General features: G+C 42.0%; 1 protein-coding gene across 1 annotated transcript in view; it reads left to right on the top strand.

Moving 5' to 3' along the window:
- The window catches only part of LOC137787806 (doublecortin domain-containing protein 2), a 131,045-nt gene that overhangs the window by 7,133 nt on the left and 99,770 nt on the right, over positions 1-24,142 (top strand). Inside the window, 4 exon segments of the mRNA XM_068580545.1 lie at positions 295-395; positions 825-924; positions 927-952; positions 3,901-3,970. Of these exon segments, the coding sequence (XP_068436646.1) occupies positions 295-395; positions 825-924; positions 927-952; positions 3,901-3,970 (297 nt within the window).

The following is a 24,142-nucleotide window of genomic DNA, read 5'->3' as shown; positions in this document are numbered from 1 at the left end:
ATCAAGAGCAACCTGTCACTGTCAGGAACTAACCCTGGACTGAAAGTTCACGCTGGCCGGCCATATTTGTGGCAGGGCAGCTGTGGCTTTCTGTGGCCCTTTCGTCTGTGGGACCACTCTAAATAAATAAATGGCTCGACAGCAACATTGATCTCTTGTGGAGTTGAACAGGAGAGGCAAAGGGAGAGGGCAGTGAGGGATGGCGGGCTATAGAGAGGAAGAGAATGAGTGTGCACAAGAATGAGACGGTGACTGCCAGCCGATGAGGTAATTGTGATTAATCACTTTTCTCAGAGGGCAGCGTGTTCAATGCACAAAACAAAAGAAGTGAGATGGTAGGAGCAGTGGAGGTGCAGGAATACGGCCAGTTGAAGGTGGACCTGCCTATTGATCAGGTAAAACACAACCCCATACAGCGCTGCAACCTGATGAGGTCTTTAGCATGCAACCTTTGAACAGTTTGCTTCTATTTATCTGACAGGAAGTAAGGATTGATTCCAGTCTAAGAGCACTATTATGAACATCACCATAGCTAAACATAGGCTGCCTGGTCACATGTGAAGTCAATTTTAAGTTAAATAAATACTTCTAATTGTACTTTTCAGAACCTGTTGACAGAGAAGACATAATAATTGTTCAATAGAACAGCAAGTTGAGTTGGGGTGGATGGAAAAGAGTCTGCCGCTACAATTTTCTGCTCAGAATAAGATTCACAAATGCTCGGTAGAACAAGTTTCATAAATATATAAATATTTTTGCTAAATCAATACAGCAGTACTGTACTATGTAAGCCAAGGGGGATCTTATTTCCTCCCTCCCTGCAGGTTGAGGCCAAGATAGTTGACGAGGAGTATGTGGATGGGAGTTATTCTGCGAGTCCCTGCAAGGCCTCGATCCATGATTCAAACAGCTTGTTTCTGCAGAAGGTTTGTCTGTAAGTTCCAGGAAAAATGTAAGTACCCTTATTATGAGTTTCATGTAGTTACTATTTCACTTTTAGTTCATTTTAACTTCATTATTATGTCCAATTTTTTCATTTGCCTTTGGATTAGGTCACATAAAAAAGGTCTAACCAGCAATTATGGTGATCAGAATTCCCATAATTACAAAAGTGACACGTAGACCTGCTTCCAGCAGCTATACTTTTGTCTAATTTGAGTGTAACCTGATTTTCTGTCACCATATTTCTCTCTGTGTACTGTGGACTGTGCATTTAAAGGTGCAGCCTTTCTGCCCGGTAAGGAGACACAGGCACAGGGCACAAAACTTGTACTGGAGACACAAGATTAAAGACACCTGAGCCCCAGGTACAACTTTATGTAGAATTTTAGAGTTTATAGAGCTTAACTGTGGTCACAGATACTCCATGTATCACAGCATAAAGCTGAGAAATGACATGGAAGTGTGCATTTGCGATTAGAGTAGAGCCCCATAACAGTATGTGGTTGTATTTGATGCATTTGACTCTGGTGATTGTGTACGTTCCCAGTGATGAAGTAGGGCTGAGCTGTGTATACAGATGTTTTTGCATGGATCCGTGGTTCCTAGAAAATTACAGTCATTTAAATACACTTATTTCTCTCTAATAATCCTCGAGGGACAGCAGTATGAAGCAGCATAACTGTGATGAATGCACACAATAGTTGGGTGATATTACCATTCCAAGCAATTTCATTTGGCTTTGAAATGAGATGATATTGAGTCTTATTTAAGCAATCAATAACCTTGAACATTTTGTTTTAATGAAAACTATAATTTCAAGCAGTGGCAATTACACCATAGGGGAATGTTTTGGTGTGGTGATAGTTTTGCTGCCGTATGCACTTTTGCAATAAAGATATTCTTATCGGGATAGTTATTGACTTCTGGGGGCCAGTTATGACCCTGGCTAAAGACCTCATCAATAGCTTAATTCATTACTTATCACTTTTAATCATAGAGGAATGTTGCTGATTCAGATTGGCTATGGATTACAGGGAAAAACCATTAGATAATAAGAAATAATAATAACAATTTCTGGTACGAACTCAGCTACTTTTTGCAATAATTATCTCATCTAGCACAATTTGATTTGTTAGCTAACGAAGACTGACATAAGGAACAATGTGATAAAGGTGAGATGAGTTTACACTGTAATGTTCAAATTGTATCTGTGATAAGTTTAAAGAGGTCTCAAACTACTTAAAATACACTTTTTTAAAGTAGACAGACAACTTTTTTTGCCACCTTTACTAAAATGTTTCTTTGCGGCAATTTAGTTTTATGTTCATTCTTGTTCAGTACCTTCATACGAGTTGTCATCAGACCAGAAATAATGATACTGCAGGTGAGACTTACCGAATTTAAAGTCTAATCATCATCAATGCAAACTCTCCTGGTTTTCTTTTTTTTGAGGCCAAACAGACTGTGGCTGTCTCGTTGTCGGCAGCCTCATCATTTAGAGGGCTGTGAATAATAATGAGGGATAACTGCACCGCTATGACTCATACTTTGAGCCGAGTTCGGACAGATTTCCTCCCACTTCAGCGCTCAAATGTGCTTGCGAAATGCCCTGTGTACTCTGTATATGTGCATATATATAGTAGATATTGATGACCAAATTCAATTACATGATTACATTTTCAGCCCAAGCTTTAAATGATTTATTGCATTGAATTTAAATAGTGAATACATTTACAGACAATACACCGGTGAGGCAGTTGTGTGTGTGTGTGTGTGTGTGTGTGTGTGTGTGTGTGATATTGACCTGTGTGGTCCAGGCCAAATAAAGAATAACGAGATTCAGCATCTCTGCCAAGTGGAGACGTCCGCTGGGAGTGAAGGCAGGCTATCTCAGTGGAAGAGAGCGGAGGATGGCGGACTGGAGCCTGATGCACATTTATCAAAGCTTTTCTTATAATCACTTGACTGACTTTTGTTGGGCTTTCTGAAGGTTGGGTTTTCCTTTAGAGTGCACTCTGTTAAGGAGTTGATTGATTTCATGAGGGGGGACTCAGTCTATGTTGTGGATGTCATACACTTTGAGGAAATGTGGACAAGGGTAGATTTGTACTCAATGGTGCGGTATTGTGTTTACAACTATCATTTGTTTTGATTTAACAATATTGGCTGATTTATCAACCAGTGAGCTAAGCATTTTTTCTTAATTAATATTGTTAGAAATGCCAATACGACTAGGGATGTTTGATCAATTGTCTTCCTCTTCTTAAGAATTTTGTGATAAAAAATCGAATCATTATTGAGCGCTGCATTGATCCATTCCTTTCTTTTTCCAATGCGAGTCCATTTCATTTGTCTTTCAGCTGTTTTTCCGTGCTCCTATTCCCTGAAGCCTAGGTTAGCCATTTCAAAGGCCTTATTCTCCCCATGCAAGGTCAACTATAATCAACTCTAGACAATGTCACCGCCTTACATTTCCAGAGAGCTAGGGAGAGGAAGACGACTCCTCTGGGCTTTTAAGGACCTACTGCATTATACCATTCAATTACTGTTCATTAGACAGTGTACAGCCATTAATCAGACTGAGATGTTCTGCTAGTCCTCAGCGGGGACAACGAACTGGGGAAATGTATTCTGGTTTCCTGTCTGGGCCACTGCTTAGTGGTAGGAAGAGAGATGACACTTTGGAATGCACTGAAGCTTTGCACGGAGACATCCAAAACTGAGCCGCTTCTCCACTTTCTGTATGTAGTTTCAAGTGAAGTTCTCTGCTTCATGCAGTTTTGTCTTTGAGTTTTAAGAAACGTAGGCTTCGTCAGAGATTTACTGCATATGTGGGAGAGTATTACGAATCTGATCTATCACTAAAAGGGGAGAAAGCTGACAGATTTACCGATTAGAGCTGCATATGCATCGAATGTGACTAGATGATGATATGAGAAACTGATTTATGTTTTCCAGGAGGCTAAAGAGAGGGAGGTGTCTTCCAGGCTCTGCAGAATACGGTCACGGGTGTCCCGGCTTTTCAAGGGTAGGTTCATCAAAGCATAAAGCCTGGTAGTAGCTCACTGGCAGCAGTGGCGGCGGCCCCCGCGTTCCCCTCCACAGCACCTAATGCACCCATAAAGAGACCGCTAATACACTCTGCATTACCAGTTCCTCCCTCACATTGCATGTCACCGGATCCGCAACCACCTCTCAACATCTGGGAGAGCTTTACGCCATGGTTTATGGAGACCATCTGGTTGAGTAGGTTTTTTTGCCTCCCCAATCTCAGATGACTTATTCTTGTATTAAAGGCACCTGCACATCAAGGTGTGCCACGCTGAGAGCCCGGGATTATTCACCGCTCTTTATATTTCCCATGTCGTTTGTAATTTGGAACCACTCAGACAGAATGAGATGTACCCTGTTACTATGAAAATCCTTATGAAAATCCATTTTACTTCCCCTCCGTGACTTCTTACACTAAGTAGTATTGCATGGTCTGACTTTTATTTGATTGATATAGAGAAGAACACATCTGAGAAAATACTAAATATGTGCCATACACATTTGATAATGGGGGAAAAAAAGATAACATAGTGTTAAAAAACAAACCAAAGCATTGATATGAACTTGACATTCTCCTTTTTTGAGGGGATATGCTGTTCAGCTGGTTCAGGCAATTTCATTGTAATTGCTTACAAAACATAGGCTTTGATAGTCAGGCATCTTCAATTGTTCCCTGTGAAAATTCCAAAGGGGACTAAATGGAACGGGATGTGAATCCCTGCACGTGGTAACACTGTTTGCCCTTCAATCTGAGGTTCCTCTTGTCAGTGTGAAACCAGCAAAATCACCGCATCCCGCGCTAACAGCATACTCCCTACCCCACTCACGTGTCATCCATGCTATCATAAAGGTACAAAAACACAAAGAGTTACCTAACAGACACTTCACAGCAGGTGTTTTTCATCGCACACGTGTGCATGCTTTTTACGTACGTTCTTTCAATTATCCTCATATTGATAGCACTAGAGGTTGAGATGCAGCCTTATACAATGATCTACTGCTGGCTTTAATTTCCCTGCAGAATATCAATGGACACTGCAGGGGGCATTTGAAATATATCACAGCACATTATGGCTTGCAGACTCCAGACCCGCATACTCGTTTTTCTGTCCCTATCACATGACATTGTTGTTGGTGTTTATGAATGATTCCGCATCATTCATGCCTCACATTCCCAAGCTGTCACAGGGTATCTGCAGATGGCACAGATGCAAAGCTGAACAGGAGACTCGTCTGGGCCATAGTGGAGGGAAGTGGGATGTGAAAGGAAATGCAAGTGATCTCTAACGGAATCAAACCTGCCTGCCACCTGCTTAGCATCAAAATGTCAATATCTGGGCCAGTTTTTATCCTTGAAAAGAATGTCAGCTGAGGGAAAATAGGAGGCCTTTTTATAAAAGCAATTCTACCATCAAAGTACTTCCCCTGCCTCCTTCATATACTTTATCCAAGGTATTCCATCTTGACTTCCATGTGTATAAGCGAGAGATACCACTGGGTTCAGTTTGGCTGAGATTCTCCTTCAGAAGTTATTGGCACCATGTACAATGGCCTTGTAATTTACGAGAACTGTTAGGGCCTGTGACAGAAGTTGTAAAGCATCTTGACTGATTGGGTAGATATGAGATGTGTGTAGTCATGGCATATTGTCGCCTGTACGTGCGCAAGACATTCAGAGAGTTGCATGGCTTGCTCTGTCACAGATAAATTACTTTACACAGTCAAATTAAGTTGTTGTAAATCACCTTGCAGACCCAAGACTAGTCCTGAGTGACGACCTTTACGCCTATTTGACTTTAAGTCTTATTTATGTTAATCATATCTGTATTATACCGACAGTAAAATTGTGTCATATCGCAAAAGGTCATTGTTTTGCAGTGCAGCACAAGATAAAAAAACACGCTCTGGTTTTCTGTGAGAAGTCTTGGTTAGATTGACTCCTGCATGTTATTTATTTTTATTCATATTATGAATTTTCTTTTAATCTTTTAAATTCAATCACAAGGTATGTACAATGCAAATAGTATAATTTAATATCTGATTCAACTTGTACACACAATACATAAAAGACCACGCAGAATGGTGGAGCTCCATATCCAGTAGGACACAACGGTTGGGATACAGCTTGTTCCATGTAATTATATTGTTGTTATTATTATATGTTACAACAACTTTGTGAGCAGTACAGATGCTGGGTGTAGATATTAAGTGCTTATGAAATCCGTCCAACGACAGCTTTGTGATATTTGCGACACTAAAGTAGTTGAATGTTCGATGGATGTTAGTCCACTACAATACAATACATCTTATGATACAGAATGCATATTTATCCCCTGCTTCATTCACCCATCATTGAAGCACAAATGGTATCCTCGGGGATGGCTTCGCTCCGAGAGAATGAGAGCCTTTGTTAACTACAGTAAAGTTGGAAGAAAATATATGCTTTTCTTCTCATTCATCATATAAATGTCATGAAAGGCCTTCGAAAGACAGCAGCTCCCAACAGTAATAAGTTTCTTCTCCTTTTTTTTTTTTACATTCACATGGTGAAAAATAATACGTTCCAAAGGCCGTGTGTTGAAAATCAGGCATTGTGATGTGAGAGAGGCGTCTGTGTGTGATCTCCGCTGCACTCGACACGACAGGCTCTGTGAAGTGCACCACTGCCCGGTTACACATTAGCTTTGATTGCCAGTTTGTTCTGCGCGTAGCCCGCAGCTTTGAACCGCGTCTCGAGATGAAAGCCAACCTTGTCCACAGTGTGTCCACTGCAGACCGCTGCTGTTGCTTATTTGCTTCAGGCACCATCAAGGGCTTTGGGACAATTGTTTTTCTCTAGTTCTTCACCAAGCCCGGGATGAGCATTATGTATAATTTATCATACAATACATCCCGAGACAGCACCCCATCTCAACTCCATTTTAATTTAATGGAGTCTTTCTTCCTGCATCTTGTGTGTCGACTGTGGTCAATGTATGAAACCACTAAGGTTTGTCTTTGTTGTGTCCAGCAGATAGACTTTGGTATTAGTGGTTCCCATAGCAAGAGCATTGCCGCTCAGTGCCTCTCTCTCTCTCCCTTTCCGTCCTCTCTTTCTCGATCCTCTACGAGCCACAGCCACAGAATACAGTGTCAGACTGCTAAGGACCAGACGTCCTCGTTCTCTTCTGTCTCCAGAAGCCAGCTGCTCATGTATAAGATGAAACAGTGTTATAAACCAAATAAAAATGTCTTGCCTCTTGACAGCCCCACCGTGAATATATGGCCTCTTATTTCAGTGAATATATTGCATAATTATGTATGGTTATGAATATTACATGGAGCCTCACACTGAGTGCATGGTAAGATGCCTAATTGCAGAGTTTAATTATTAAGAAGCAAAGGTCCTGAGCGGGTTTTGTGAGAAGCACTTTTGATAAATTATTTTTTTCAGTTTTCTGATGAATTATTTTGGGGGCTTGTGTCTAATCAGCAGGCATAGTGAACGGCATAACTGCTCTTGAGAGAGACTTATCTTCCCATGGAGAGGAATTACTATGCTGATTAAATCCGTTGAAATCAACTAATAACTTAATGATATTGGAGTGGATCAAAAGAATGAATCATCGCCTCTCATAGCGGGGGCTATGAAGAACACAAGGGGACAATGAGGGCTGTTGCCATTGACCTCGGGGCACAGCTTTAATATTTCTACGTAACATGAGGGAGAGAAAGGGAGCGTGTGATGATATGTACCAAAGCAAACCAAAGCACCTCATATTAAACACACTGTAGTGGTGCTTTACTTTATACTTCATATGAAGCACTTCAATGGAAAAAGTCCAGGGAGGCCAACTAAACAAGGAATAATAAACTAGATCTCCCTCAAGAACTGCCAAAGCCACAAGACACAGTCACTCGTACAACTCCAGTATGATTGCTACCGCCGCTTCTTCCTCTTCAGCATGTACCATAACAGAAGCGCCCACACAAAACTATTCCTCCCTAGTTATGTATTCAGATCAAGTGCACTTAGTATGCAGAAACGTCCACGGCTTGACCTCGGTTTTGTGGAGAAGGAAATGTGCAAGAGAACAAACCTGACTTCCCTGTATGTTACTTCAGATGTGAAAGTGGTGCACATGATGTGTTCTTCCATAAAAGCTAATGGCTGTAATACATACAATAAGAATCATTGACCCACTTAATCGCTTTCTGTGTCACGCTGTGACAGTGCGAAAGATAGTTCACCGCAACTGCAGGATCAAACGCGAGGTAATAGCTGGGCTCCCTCCTACAAAATGCATATGGGTCTGGCACTTGTGAAATGCATTTGAGCTGCTTTTTGCGAGCCAGCACAAATTGGTGAATAATTGATTGATATCGATGTAAGGATCACAGTGGTGTATCCAGTGGTTGTTTGGTTTTGAGGTCTCCTGTGGCGGGCAGGAGCCTGGCCATCTGTCAATAAGATGTCAGTCGCCTCACATGGCGAGCACTCTGACCAGCTCAAACGCTTCAGTGAGCCGCACAACAGTTGTTGTCAACGTGACGTCAAATCAGCTGTTGTGCTCTCAGAGGAGGCTCGAGTGTTTCTGGTCTGTTTTAGGGAAGGTCTAATTAATGGGCTCGTATGAATTCTGTTCTCTTAATGTCATATGATTGCAGTGATTGTGGATTGTAGTTGTAGGCAATTTACTTTAAAACACTCAAATGAATAGTGCTCCTTATGTATTTGTGCTAATGGTTAGTTTTGGTTGAAGATTTGTTTTTTGTGGACTCGTCATTTTTTTTGCTTTTTTTTTTAATGGAGATTGACCTATTTCCAAGAAACGAATAAGCACATCTCCGGAAAACAAAAGATTTAAGGAGTTACTTTTTACAGATTTGTCGGCTCTATTGAGGAAGAAATGTCTTTAATTGTAGACAGCCTACGTTGATGTAAGTATACACAATATACGCTTCCTTTTTTAACCTTTATCCAGGTAAATGCACCACATACACCTCCCTCACAGAAACCGTCTACGCAAGCTATTGAGCGGGGCACTCACAGCCGGAATAGGACAAAAGGGCTGATGAACTTTTGTATGTTGTGCAAGTGAAAGGACATTGCTGAAGGTCATTTTATACAGAAACCTCCACATGCACTGAGCCCTATGGAGTCTTCTCGCAGGCAAGAAGGACAGGTGGTGTTATGAAAAGACCTTTTCGGCGCTGACATCATCCCAGGATGTCACAGCCTCTCTCTCTCTCTCCCTCTCCCTCTCCCTCTCCCTCTCTCTCTCTCTCTCTCCCTCTCCCTCTCCCTCTCCATCTCCTCTCTCTCTCTCTCTCTCTCTCTCTCTCTCTCTCTCTCTCTCTCTCTCTCTCTCTGCTTCAGCCTGGGAGACTGGTCACTCTCTGAAGCTAATGGCCGGGAGCACAGTTAAAATCTCTGTGTGATAAGGTAATGTAGAGGCAGGGAGAGAGCGTGGGGGGGGGGAGTGTTTTATCGGTGAGACCATATATACTGATTATACAGTGACGAGGAAATGGTCTAAAAATAAAAACAAATGGAGAATGGTACATGATATCACTGCACCCAGATTGCTGACTGCAGTGTTTGTGGTCGTATCCAGATGGTTATAAAGCGGGCATGACGGTGGGAGCTGAGACTTACTGCTGTCCTCTCAACTGACCTTCCTTATGTCATACTTGATTAAATAAGAGAGTTGCAATCTGTTTTTGCAAATACATAATGAGTTATTTTCAAAACGTGTGAATATTAAATTGAAACCGTCATTGCCAAAAGGTTCTTACTGTGCTTTTGTCTGTAGTAAAACTAAGTTTTCAAAGGAGATTTGTCTCATTCATTCAGTAAAGTTTAACTTTTCACTACAGTTTTGTACTGTAGGCGTTGATGTCCACAACAGGCTTCTGTACGCCTGTTAATGATCACAGCCTCGTGGGAATAAAAAGCCACTTTCATATTGTGTTGATGTAATTCTTTCTGCCTTCACTGTCTGCAGATGGTGCCGACAGTCGCGTTAGCTATTACTGTTATACCAACCTCTCCCTTCTGTCTAGTGTCACCTTGTCTTCGCTCATTTGCTCCTTTGCAGCTCCCATCCACCACTGTGCACACACGCAGATGCATAGACATTAGTTTTCTCTCTGTTTCTCTCCAACCGCTCCCCCCCTTCTCTGACTTCTTTTCTCCTTCTCTTTTCGCACTAACCCAACGTTTTCCTTTATCTGTTCCCAGACTGGCTTGTCCTTAGTAAGATGGATGTGTGCATTCCCACGGCAGATGTCCCTGTTGTTACTCTGTGTACCCGCCTCACACTTTAACACCCGGCCTGCTTGTCTGGCCTGACGGGCCATTGCCTTGGGAAAGGACTCTACTTCTACTCCGTTCAGAAACATGTGTGCTGAGGAGCTCACCGCATGGGTGCTCACACCTTTTTTGTACGGTAGTAGACTTCAGCAGACTGAGTGCCAAATACACAGATGGGTTCTTTATTTAAGGTTCACACATTTTGTTGTAGGAACGAACGCTCCAATTTACATACATTCATTTACATAGTGAGTCAATTCTTTTGTTGACATTTACTCATGAATACGTTGTGATTTTTTCAATTTATTTATTTCCAAAGAAGCAGCTTTAAAAATATATGTCATTTCCTGATAGAAAAGAAGAAGTACATATATATGGTTTTCCTGCAGAGAAAATACAGATACATGTATATTTACTCATAACTTGGTACCTGACATAATTATGACTTCTTAGTATGAATATTATCAAATTATCAGATTATCGACATGTGAAAGTATGCACTTACATATAAATACTTAACTTCTTACTAACCTACCTTTTACTTACCAAGAGCTTCCAAATGTTTGTCTGACTTTACTAAACAGTGATTCATTCGAGATTTAGACTTCCTTTGAATTCCCATATGCTAATGTGGCCCAGTTCCAAGTGCCTTTTTGCTGCTTACTATGACAACAATCATACTTAACCTTGTGTGCTAAAATATTTGAATGGGAAGTAGTGTCCCATATGATGAACCTATTATTTTAAAATGGTTTAGTTTCACACAAGGATTCATTAGAGTACCTCAACATCAACGGATCTCATCTGTTGTTTAGTCGACTGTTTAGCTGACCTGACAGCTTCATGTACATTGCCTTTTACCCGTACATGCCTTTTGTAATAACAAAGACCAGTGTTGTTGCATGCGTGTGCTGCATGTGTCTAATCTTCTTTTTTTAATCTCCCACCACATAACTACCTCTGATTGGACACCATTTTGCATGACGGCAATCTGTGCCTTTTTGATGGATTCGTTCCATTTCATTGCCATGGTAAACTTTTATAACGGCTATCATTTACTGGCAGCATGCATGGACCTCTTTAGAAGATCTGTACTTGATTTCTACACAGTGATCTAAGGATGATAAATCACTGGGTACACATAAATTATATCAGTGAAATATCAGCAGTGTAGGCCTTTAGTGTGGACATATGTAAATCCAGCCGGGGATGTTCGGCTGTGCGAAATTGCAGTCTTTGTCTACCCTCTAACCATACAATTTCTTTCATTTCAATCTCGGCACGCAATTGGAATATTGTCCCTTAGCTACTCCTATCATATGTAATGAATGTGCTGCCCCAAAGGTGAGAGCCATAATTGATTAAAAACCATAATGTTTTTCCATGCCTCAGTGTAGTCAGTGATAAGGATATCTGTGGTGTGTGAGTAGGTGTCCTGTGTGTGTATGTGGATGTCTGTGTGGACGGGACGGGACATCAAAGTCGTGTGTGCTGTGACTGTGTTTCATCCCGGCTAATGAAGACGCTGTGAGTGTGCTTCTGGGTCACAGTGGGAACACGCACAGCGAGGTCACTTCAAAGGCGGGATAATGATGGATTAAGTCTAAATCATGGAAGCGCTTTAGTCGCTGTCTCACATCTAGCCTGTCGCTTTGCATTTTATTAACAAATCATTGCAATATGATCTGGTGTAAATGTGCCTGCCTTAATTTCCCTTGTCCATCTTACTCTGAGCAAATCCTCTACATCCAGATTAGTGGATCGTGGTGGGCCTTTTTATAAACCCTCGATGGCGATGAAATATGCTTTCATTAGTGTCTATACATCTCTACATGTGTTCATGTTTTAATGCGCTGCTCTTTCTGCAATTACTTACTGCTTTGTGTTGGGTCCGTGACAGTGTCACAGCTTGTCATTTATGGTGGCCCTACTGTTTGCAAGAAAAGATATTCCATCTTTGGCTACTTCTGATTAGTATTTAACACCCACAGGCCTCAGCTCTCAGTTGATGAACAGGTTAGGCAGACATGTCTGTATCATAACACAGGGATTCATAACTCTCAAATGCTTCGATCTGTGCTGGATGTAGAAATAGTTTAGAAGGGGGCAACACTCCAAGTGTATAGTGCTCTTAGGACTCTTATGTGTAAGAGGATGGCACATATACAGTGTAATATACTGTTTCACGGTCATTCATCTTGTTCCCAATCTTTGACCTCAGGCCTGCTGTGCTTGGGAAGTTACAGGTATGTAGGAAGCACTCAGGGAAGTCTAATTGCTGCAAGAGTGATTTATCCTTCTGTAGACCCTTCAAAAGCACTCGAACGCTCAGATAATCTCGTCAACAACACTTCCCTGCAGTAACAATCAAGGGAACCGAGTGCAGACCAGCCACCAAGAAGCTTGTTTGTGATGGAGAGGTGCAATGTTAGGAAATACTCAATACATATTTGAAACATTTGATACATACAACAGAGGTTCAGGTGAAATGAGGCTGGTGTTGCTCAAGGTTCGACTGACATACTTCTTCACATTACTCCTGAACATTATCAAGACAAATCCAGTCTAGTGCTGAAACAATGACTAAAAACTAGGATCATGTGATCGTTCGCATGTGTGTCCGCGAGTGTGTGTGCACTTATGTGTCCGTCCACAGCTAATATTCACAAAATGCTGCAGCAAACATACTATTTTGGTTGCCCATATAGCTGCATGCTCAAGGATCTCTTAGCGTTGTGCTGCCTCACACTTTCCCCAAACACATTTTATTGCCTGTTTTATACCGCCATTAACTGCCTCCTGACTCCTCACTCACTACTCTTTTCCGACCCCCGGCAGGGAGGTACCGCTAGTGATAATACAGCTGAGTGAATGTCCCACCCCTAGTCTCTATTGTACCCAGAGACACAGTGGGGGAAAAACAGTTAACCCACTTTTGGTGTTTGGCGATTAGCACTGAACAGTGCCCATAGTGCTGAGCAACGTCCAGCCGCTGCTACGTGGGCCGACTGCTCGGTGGGTTAAATATTGTTTTTGGAAAGATTGTATGAAATGTATTACACAACGACTTTGAGCTAATTGACTGCATACATCGCCGCTTGTTTTTGAGCTTTAATGAAGTGTGTTTTATGACACTTTTATTGATGTCTAGACAGGGGGTTAGCCAGATGTGGGTTGTATTTATTCAATCCCACAATACAACAGTTGTCGTTGTAGACACACCTGGGGGAGATCTGCACTCTATTGAGGACACCTTTCTAGTTTATTAAAAGTTAAACAGTAGAAAAACTCAGTCCACATGCAGGTTATCTACGCTCTCAGAACTGTGTGCGTGAGGTTTGATCAGATTGACTACCAGCTGGCAACAGAAGAAAACAATTATAATGAGATTTTGGTTCAAATAATTCTAAATTTGTATTGGCGAGTATAATGAACATGTATGTAAGATAATTTTATCCCGACCGAATAATGCCCATTTCAAACCGGTTGAGTGCCAAAACAATTAATACAAAAATCTCTTTCATGGCAGTTGTGTTAATGTAGAACTCCATTACGCACATGAAGACGGCCATTACGAAAATACGCTATTGCACCTATTTTTTTCCACAATTTTCCTAAATATTACTATGCTTTGTGTTTTGGGCTGTTGGTCTGTCAAAACCAATTCGTAGACATCACTGTGGACTCAGAATTTGCAATAGGAATTTCCCACAAATTTCTGACATTTATAGAGTAAATGTTTGCTCACCTAAAAAAAGATCTAATCCACACATTAAAGGATAACGAAAATAATGGTTAGTTGCAGCCCTAATCCTGACTTCCCTGGATGTTAATGCACACATTCCGGCTAAATTAATTCACCTAATACAGACACATAATCCAGTATACTGTACACATTATTAAGATACACAATAAGTGTTGAAGTGAATACTTAGTAGAGGATTATCGGAGCTGAAACTGGGTTGTCCAGCCTCTGTCCAGAGAAATCAGCAGGGCCTCGTTTGTCCGAGGCTCTGTGGCAGCTCCCATTTCACCGAGGTTCTCTCGTGTTTAATTGGCCTCATTATGTGATTAACTTAGCAAATTTACCCCTTACCCTCAAGGCACAGCTTTGAACGCTGGCAGACCACAAACCCTCCCAAAGTCACTCCATCACCGAAAGCACAATGTCAGCGCTTAAACCGACCGTCGCATTCCACTGGGAAGTTTTCATTTTCCAGCAGAGATGTCTGTTTGCCTGTATTAACCTCAGTACCTTTGACTAAACACACCACTTTTAAAATGGCAGTAATACATTCTAGGATGATTAGCAATATATCATTGTTTCCTTAGGAATGCTCGGTATGCATATTGTGTTGCTTATTACACTTTATATGCTGAGCATGGTTTCTGCAAGCTCTGTAAATTGTTGTATTATGCATGGCCTGTGTTGATGTTTGCATTCAGACCTTAGCCCCATGCTTTCAAAAAGTGAGACGTTGTGTATATGAAACATAAATCTGTTTTATTTCAGGGTATAAAAAGTGCATGTTGTAATGGAGCAATCTGTTCATCTGAATTAGATGGATTTAGGTTTTGCCTTTGCTTCTCAAACAAGCACAACCATAGAGTGAGTGGAAAGAAACTGTAGATTGTCCAATGCAACACACAGAATCTAATATTTTGAAAGCTCCAGTTGTTTGTTTGCGGGTTCATAGATATTGGTTTCAGTTTGTTGACGTCCTGGGAGAATAGCATGGAAAATGAAAGAAAGATGAAAAACAAAGTCCATGATGTTAATCTATTCCGTCATCACTGAAATCTCACAGGTCCTCTGTGGACTCCCTGACAGTCGGTTGAAATGGCCAGTAAAGTGCCAATTTTACCAGACCACTTCTTATTTGTCAGCAAAGTCATAGGTTTGCATCCTTGTTTAATAACCAGTGGAGGAGCAGGTGATGAAGGAGGGATGCATGTGCCCGTGTGCAGGAGGAGAGGAGGGGCGGCGGGGTAGAGGAGAAGTTTACAAATGGGATCCATCATTTTTCATGCACAGGGGTGACATCCCTCCGTCAGCCAATTTCGCTCCGATAGCCCAGTCCCTTGGTTCATTGATATCTGCATTAGGGACCTTTGTTAAAGGTCTCATCTAAATGCATTGAAAAATGCCTTGCTCCCTCTGTGTACCTCCTTCCTTTTAAAACTGTGTGCGTGCATGCATGTTGCTTGTGCAAAGATTTGCCGACCTGGCTTTGTGCACATTAAGGTTAGTCTTTGTGGCAAAGTAGTGTGGTGTCATTGGACTTGGAGGAGAAGCAGCCAGTGAGAAAACCATCAACAAAGCAACAACAATAGCCGTGTGCTCAGAATGCTCTCAGTGCCGGGCTGCAAGTGTTTTCGCTCTCTGTTGTCACTGCATAAGTCTGTAATTTAATGCATTTAATAAATCTATCCAAATTAACCGCAAAGAACAGGGCATGGCCCATGAACTTGTTTTCAAGAATGGGCCAGGAGGCATTATGAAGCGGCCTGTTTCAAATTGATATAAATATAGCAGTGCCTTTTGTATGAAGTTGGTTGGAGTAGACCCATTAACCAAAACACTTCAGAGCCACTCCATTTGATTCCACTAAAAACACCACCCTTCATGTCCTGCACTCATACAGTCCAGCAGGTTCAAACCAACCTGACTGTACATCCCTTGCTACTATTAAGAAGATTTAATTTGCTATTCCTGTCTTGCTACTTTCCAGAGCCATAGTGTGATATGGCAGAGGTGCCGAGGGGCTAATGTTGCTGTCAATCCACAATCCTCTCAGCTACAATCTCATGGCTTAATTTCCACACAGATCCGAGTACCCTTGAGCTTCGAGAGGTCTCATTCACATACTTGAATCAAAATTGCCCCCTAGCTCTTATGTCCAGTAATTTTTCAACACTTTGGTTTACGAGCAATGTTTCACTTTGCTTCTTTTTTTTTTTGCAGGTGCGCCTTCATTTTGAATGATTTTGAACTTTCAAGGAAAAAGGCGATCCAACCACATGGCCAATCTAGTATTTCATTAATATGTGTAATGTAAATGTATGTCGCACATTTAATTTGCAGCTTTTAGGTAGTTAGGCTATAATACCTCCTGGCACTCTCATAAGATATATTAAGAATAGTAATTAATAAACTTGATAATCTGAAATGGACTAATAATTTGGTGCTTGAGGACATCCCTGCAGCATGGTCCCACAGGGATCCCATTAAAAGTCCTACTGACTATAATCTATAGTTGTGTAGTATGTACTATACGATTCTGCCATGTTGCCCTTGCAACTATATTGAAATCCACTTTCAAATGACTTTGGAATTAATAATTTACGTTAAGTTTATAGACCTTGTGGTAAATCACAATGCATGCTTTGACGTGTGTCCCAGAATGTTTACAAAGAGAATTGCAGTGGGAGCATCTGTCACTGGCTGTCACTCGTTTGAAGAGAAAATGTGAGTGTTTGACACTTGCTATTATTGTTGTCGTCCCATTTGTAAATGGGGTTCAGGAGAGGACAGGTCCCTGGTAATGTTTTTTAGTGAGAGGTATTTGGTTTTTCTATGATGAATTATAGTTTGATTAACAACGCAGAGGCCTTGACCCTCTCTTCTGTGAATCAAAAAGACTGGTACCTATTCTTAATGCTTGTGGTGATGCTCTCCCTTTTAGATAAACTTATTGCTGCTCTACTCTTTTATCATGTGAGGCGGAAATGTCAGCGCCGACTCAAGCAAGCCCAGCCAAAGCTCCCGAACATGGTGAGATTGGATGTGATATCAGTGCAAGGGTCACTGACAAGAGAAATTGGGTTTTATGCAGAGCGTGCCTCAATACACAACACTCCCAAACCAAAGGTAAAAGCAAAGCCCCTACCCGCTATTTTCGACCCATCATTATTTCTCATAAATCCCAAACTAGCCAAGACCAGTGCCTTTGACAGCATGACTGATGAGTTTGCCATCGTGAATGTCAACAGAAATGGTCTCCTGCACCTTATCTCCCCTATTTCTTATTGTGAGTGAGACTTGGGGTTTTTATGGAGAAAAGCCACGGCCGTTGTGATGAGCATTACCCGGTGATAATGAAGGGCACGCCGCTGTACTGTCAGCTTCTACAGACAGACAGCCAGCGGAAGCAGGCAGGGTAGGCTGGCTGGTGAGAGACGCTGTCCATTCATGCGTCGATGTGCCCTTATGCCTTTATCTGGAGACCGGGATAAATGAGCATATTTATTTATTTACACTATGTCAGCGTAGTGATTGCCTTATCTACCGCTGCCTTCATTCATTGAGGAAAATGTCAAGAGGTAATCACGTCAAATGTGCCTTTTGTCAATGCTATTCATGGATCTCAAATTGTATATTGAAAATACTTGGTGGCTGGGTCTGTAAAATGCTACTTTCTGACATATTTGGCTTAACTGGAGATGTTTCCATACTGTTTGATTATTCATATGATCCACCTTTAAACCACACACTTCCATACAGTAAAGGACATACATACTTAATGTCTGGGATTTCACTCCGAAAGTCTTATTGCTCATTGAACAATTGTGGTTTCTTTGAGTGCATTCAAAATTTCGAAGCCTCACAACTCAAGTATAGATTTTTATTCGACACTGCTTATGTTTTTGATTTGATGAGCCTGTCCTAGAAGCGAGCCACATATCCCACAGAGGCTAACGTTCAGGGGCTTTTAGTGTTCCTGCTTGCAACTTGGTGCACACCTGCCAGTACAGAAGGAGGACAATGAGCTCGGACCCAGGTTCGAGCAGTGACTGGTATGAAGCAGGAAGCTGCGTATTCATGATGGCTTTAAGAAGCATTTATTGCCTACTTTCCATCAGAACATTGTCTGCAGAGACCTGACAGCTTTCCTTAGAGATTAGTCTCAGTTGCCCCCTGTTAGGCAGCAGTCTGGCCAGATCTCTCCCTGCTGCTCTCTTCTCACCCTCTCTTTCTCTATTTTTCTTTCCCCCTTTCTTTATCTTGTTTCTTCTGTCTGCCTTTCTCTTCCCTTTCTCTGCCCCCCCCCCCTCCCCCTCTCTCCCAACACCCTCTTCCACACCCCCCTACATCTCTCAGAAGTTTTCCACACTTTGTGTCACTACATGTCCTCTGGTTACACTGATACAAATCAGGGTTAAAACATTTGTTTACTGCGAGGAAGGGAGAGAGGGAGAAACAGCGCTGTGCTAAATGTCAAGGATGATGAGGTGGGTCAGGCTGGCAGTGCTGTTGCGATTACAGCTGTCTTCGCACGGCATCATCACAAACCCTGACAACCGCGCGTTGACTGCACAATTTATGCTCGGGAGGGCTATGTCTTCCAGTTCCGCTGGTTCACCAAGAAATTAAATTCACATGTTATCTTTGAGAACATCCTTTCACTTTTCCCTCCACTACCGGCGTCAGGAATAAAGGAGTGTGTGGTGTCAAACTGCACTGTTCAAACCAAGGAGTAATGGATTCAGGCAGAGTGAATCATTTCAGTCCTTCTCGGCAAAAGCCACATCCACAAAAGCATCACATCTTCTTGCTGCTGACGTCTGCTTCCTTCAATAGTTAACTAGATATATAGGTACTTATATGCTTTCAAAATACATCAGAAAAGTGGAATATCTTTTTTAATGGCTTTAGACCACTGAAAAGCAAGTGCACGATATGACAATCTAGAATGAGCTCACGCCTACACTCCACGCCTGTGTTTGCTGAGCGTCTTGTGTATGAGCTATATGATTCTTTCATGAGCTGTGTGGAGGCTGGCCTTTCATAGGCCTGCTCTCATTGAGCACTTAATCAATACCTGTCATCTTGAACTCATCCACTAAAGTAGGCCCCTGTTCTTTGTCTCCCCCTGTAATCCATCTCCATACAGGTATTTGAATTTGTATTACACACTAAGAGGAGCTTCCTCACTATCGAAAGACTTAACAGATTGTTTAAGGGCCCTCAGTATGTCTTTTCATATGCACAAGACTAGTTTATAAAAATCTAGTGGAGGGCCTGAGGACCTGGGGCAGTGTGGTAAGCAGCGTAAGCCAGGGACGTGTGAAGAATTTTAGATTCGCAGGAAGGCAATTTCTGTGTCTTGGTTTTTCTGATTGTTTTGTTAAAGCTGGTTTTATTGCTGTTGCGCAGCTCTTCTCTCTGTCTATTTGCTTTTTGGTTTAAGGAGTCACCAAAGGTAATTTATAGTATTTCCCCCCCCCTCGGAGAGTATTTGATAAGGCACTTCTAAAGCTGCCCGGCTACAGGCTCGAAAAAAAAGGAAGACAAGCTTTGGATTCCGCGTGAGTACGGTTTCTCAATCACTGGCAGCTTCTTGTGATTGTACTTTTGTGAGTCTATCTGTAGTAAAGACTGATAGTAGTCCGGTCGCATAGCTAGACTGATTGTAGTTTATCTGAAGTAAACATTGGTAGTACTGGAAGACATTGTGCATTTAAGGTTTTTCCCCCCTTTACTCAACATCAATGTCCCAGTCCCTGCAGCTCAGCCCACAAATGTGCAATTATCTGTGCGCTTAACACTGCTAAGAAAATAGTTTTTGAAAATTGGAACTTAAGGGGTGAGTAATTGGAGGTCAATAGAAAGCAATGCTCCACGACAAAGCTGAACCCGCAGAGGGAGAGCAAGCGAGATAGGGAGACAGGAAGAGGAAGAGCGAGAGAGAGCCAGCAGAGTGTCAATCAGTCTGCGTTTTGCCCGCATTGCCCCTTAATTTAATCACTGTTTAATTACTGCTGTCCCCTGAGGGGTGCTCTGTTAGGTTCAGTTACTGAGCTTTTTCCCTTCCTCTGCCTCCGTCTCCGGGTGCATATTTAGCCCCTGGACACTGTCTCTAAAGCAGGCCACTCTCTCAGAAGCCTCAGCAGTATTTCAACCTTACCTCGGGGCCCCTAGCACAAATCTGCTGATGATAATGTCAAGGGCAAAGCACATATGCATATGTGTGATGAAACCTGCCTGCAGGAGGAGACACACCACAAACATACAACTTTATCCAGCAGAGCAAGGGCAGTGAAAAGCTGGGAACGTCTTAAAGAACCGACTGCCCGATCCCTTCAGGACAGCCCCTTCCCCATATAAGTCTCTGCACGCAGGGTTGGATATAGTGTGTAATCTAGGAGCAACTCATCATTTAAAAAGCACTGATGTAAGTCAGGTCAGGTTTACATAAATGGTCCTTGGCACTGTATAATGTCTGCTACCATATCTATGGCCAAACACAGTGCACATGTTGTGGTTTCTTTGGATTACCCGCAGCCCACCGCCACAGATCCTACATAGGGGCCGCGTCGAGGGAATAACTCACATTTAGCTCTTAAGCTACAGCAATCAATATAAATTTAGCATGGTAATGATCAGGTGCAGGGGGTGTAAGTCTCCTGTGCCTCTCTCTCTCCCTTTTCCTGGTACATGGCACGGAGCTCCAGCTCCCAGAGGCCTGTGGGTAACACAGCTAAGGCTCCACGCTGCACGCCAAACCTCAACTGAGGATTACAGCGGGGAAACAAACAAACAAGGCTGTCTCAGAGTCTTAGCGACAGGCAGAGGCAATACCCGGTGCTTTGTAATGAAGCCACTGATGGCACACACACCCTCCATAGTTCCCTTCCTGGAGCAGCAGAGGTATTTTAGACTGTTAAGGACATAATGGGACAAATAGAGATGATGTGATGAGCGGTCCATGTGTATGTGTGTGTGTGTGCGACTGACTGATAGATGAGATGCTGTCTCTCAGGAGAGTGTCCGTGATGATGGCTATCGCCAGGGGAGGAGGGTTGAGACAGTTGTGGCTCCTGGGTATTCAGATTGGAGTGTTGACAGGTTTATTATTGAAGTTTGTTTTTTTCCTCCATGCTTTCTATCTCTGGGTGGGTGATGTCAGGGTGTGATAGTCACTGTCTTCTTCTGTAGTTTCCTTTTTGACGGACAACAAGTGGGCTGTCTCTACATCAGCTAGTCGCGCGCCACTATGGCAGCCATCTCAAGACATCGGAGTAGACAAACAATAGTGTCAATTAATTGAACGGCATGAGACTGTTATACCCAAAGTGAAAAAGAATTGTACAGCGTGAGAAGCAGTATTTACGCCAAAAGCGAATGGAAGTTGGCCGTACGATTGTGCCAAATGTAATAAACTGGCTCGCTGGCCTTGTTTGTGTCAAGCGATATGCCCAGCTGGAGGATCAAGGCCTGTAATGCAATTGACGACCTGCTGCCTCTGACATTAATAAAGATGGAACATGTACAGGAAATTAAACTCTCACTTTCCTATTGTAATGAGATCTTATCCATCATGATACTGTTTACCTCACAATCAGATAAAATGATCAAATTGAAGCTCAATCAGGGCCTCATGCAATGCCATCGCTGTAGCCTGCTGGCATTACTCTTCTAAATGGATGGAAAAGTGAATGGGATTTAAATAAAGACTCTATATGTTAATGGGAAGGGTTTAGCTCCCCTGGTGATCCACTTTCTACAGAGACGGAGTGGTAGTGGTGGTGGGGAGGGGCGAAAGGAGCATGTAGCCGGCACTAAAGACGAATGCCAGTAGTTGTTGTGTTATACACATTTCTAATCTCCTTCTTCTTGCTTTAAAAAATGCAAGAAGGAGCGAAGGGAAAACGTTGACCTCACTAAGTGTCTCAGGCGTCTCCGTGTCCTGGTTGGCCACAAGAGGGAAGTAGCTAGCTACAGAGACAGAACACAGGCCACAGGTTTATAATAGCGATGGAGAGATGTGAGATATATTAACTAAAAGGTATTATCATCTGCTTTACCTTTACACATCACTGGATTCTTTTTTTTTTCCATTACGTGAGCCTATGATCTTTGATACAGAAGAGGGGAAAGTACTATGGACAAGGAGATGAGGCAATGCAGAATTTAATGGTATTGGCTTTTATACGTAATAAGGGGGCACTGATCAAAGGTTCACAATACTCAAAAGCAGCTAGGTTGCACTCAGGAGGGGGACCAAGTGCTCTCCAGTCAGCCTGAGTAAATTGCCAGATCAGCTCATCAGAATTCAACTGGAAGATGTAAGTTAGTGGAGACTAATTGAACACCGATTTAAGGGGCATCCATCTGGATATATCAACCCTCTCCCGCTCTTCTTAGTAATTTCTGGTGAATACTAATAATGTTTTTATATAATAGTGTATGTGTGGAGTGGGGAGTGGGGAAAGGGCCTTTGAAATGAAGCAACTCAAATGTACATGGTGAAATCACTCAGAGGATATCTCAAGCAGACTATCCATTTGCTTGCCCTCTCTGCTTCTCCTGGGCAAGGGGAAGGTGATGGTGGAGGAGCCATGCACTTATGAAGAACAGCACATGTGGGATGTTATCAGCACCTGCTCAACATAGGTATATGAGCCAATTAAACAAGTATGGGTGCATGGCGTCCTCCTCTACATGATTAGAATCAGAATCTCCGGCTGTGTGGTCCTTCTTGACCTGACTCACGTGAAGATTGAATATTCCATAGAAAAGGGTTTCGTTAATGAAGTGAGTATTGAGCCACAGCCTGATCAAGAAGTAAGCCACGATGGATGCAACTGCAGATTAATGAAGTCGCGGAGATAAGAGCGGATTGAATTTGCATAAGACGTTTAACAAGAATTAACAGCATTACGTATGCAATATAGGCAGTTTAAATGCTGCGGAAATAATAGAGCTCCTACCTGTAGACCGTTTACTGTGCTGTCGGATGCATTATGACTACGGCAACCAGTGGTGGGAGAGGTACTCAGATCCATCTAGTAAAACTAGAAATATTATAAATTGGAGGAGGAGGATACGGGTTAAAATAATGAATGAGAACTCAACCACATTCTCAGGAAATGTAAACAACATCCAAATTATATTGGTCTGCCAACTGCAAACAAGCAATCAAGTGTAATTCAAGATGAGCCGTCACAGCTCATATGGAGAAATTGAGAAAACGGAGCGATTTAGCATGTTAAAAGAGAAACATCTAACAGAGACGCAGAATTATAATTTTCTAAAATGTATTTTTCATTCCTCTGTTTCTTGTGTTTTGGTGCATTCATGCTGTAAAGCTGTTTTTCTTCACATGGTCTTCACATGATCCATGTGTTTGGTTTCCATGGATTCAATTCTGTGACCCTATGACATCATTTTCTTGAGCTTTACATCCAGATCTCATGGTGAAAACACCGGGGCAAAGAACATCATCAATATGGCATTTACAACTGCTGTTATTTCCCCCAGGACATGAAATCACACATTCAAAACAGTCCTCCAGAGACACATTCAGACAACAGACTGATCCAAACAACTGGTAACTCAAGCCTCACTGTAACACTGCTGCCTTTAAAATACTTTTAAAAAGTGAATAAGACAAAAAGAGAAATCGGTCAATAGCTGTACAGGCATAATATTTGTGTTTGTACAAAAGTCTTGTAAAGATAGCATGGCAAGTATATTTGTATGGCACACTGTGTCAACAATTCTACAATTCAAAGTGCTTCACATAAAACCATTAAAAGCATCAAAATAATACAAAAGAAAAGAGGATAAAAAAAATGAGGACCATTCATTTTAACATTTAAATATGATACGAGGCTGTGTGTATGTCTCAGACCTTAAAGGGTTATCAGAAATGTCCCAAGTGATTATATTGTTTTTGAGAGATGCATATTCCTTTTTCACTCTTCCACAGATTCTCTGTACCCGACAGAGTAATATACCGTTTAAAGTATTTAGAGAAAATGATGAGTCCTAAAAAGCTGTCATCATCATGGTGATTCCATTTAAGGTATGATTACTGTCCCAGATGTCAGTGATGATGGAGGCAACAA

Source organism: Clinocottus analis, unplaced genomic scaffold, assembly GCF_023055335.1.
Source record: "Clinocottus analis isolate CAN_PGR_092001 unplaced genomic scaffold, fCliAna1.0.p SCAF_17, whole genome shotgun sequence".
Taxonomy (NCBI): domain Eukaryota; kingdom Metazoa; phylum Chordata; class Actinopteri; order Perciformes; family Cottidae; genus Clinocottus; species Clinocottus analis.
The sequence above is the reverse complement of the archived record's forward strand: the minus strand, read 5'-3'. Positions and strand labels throughout refer to the sequence as shown.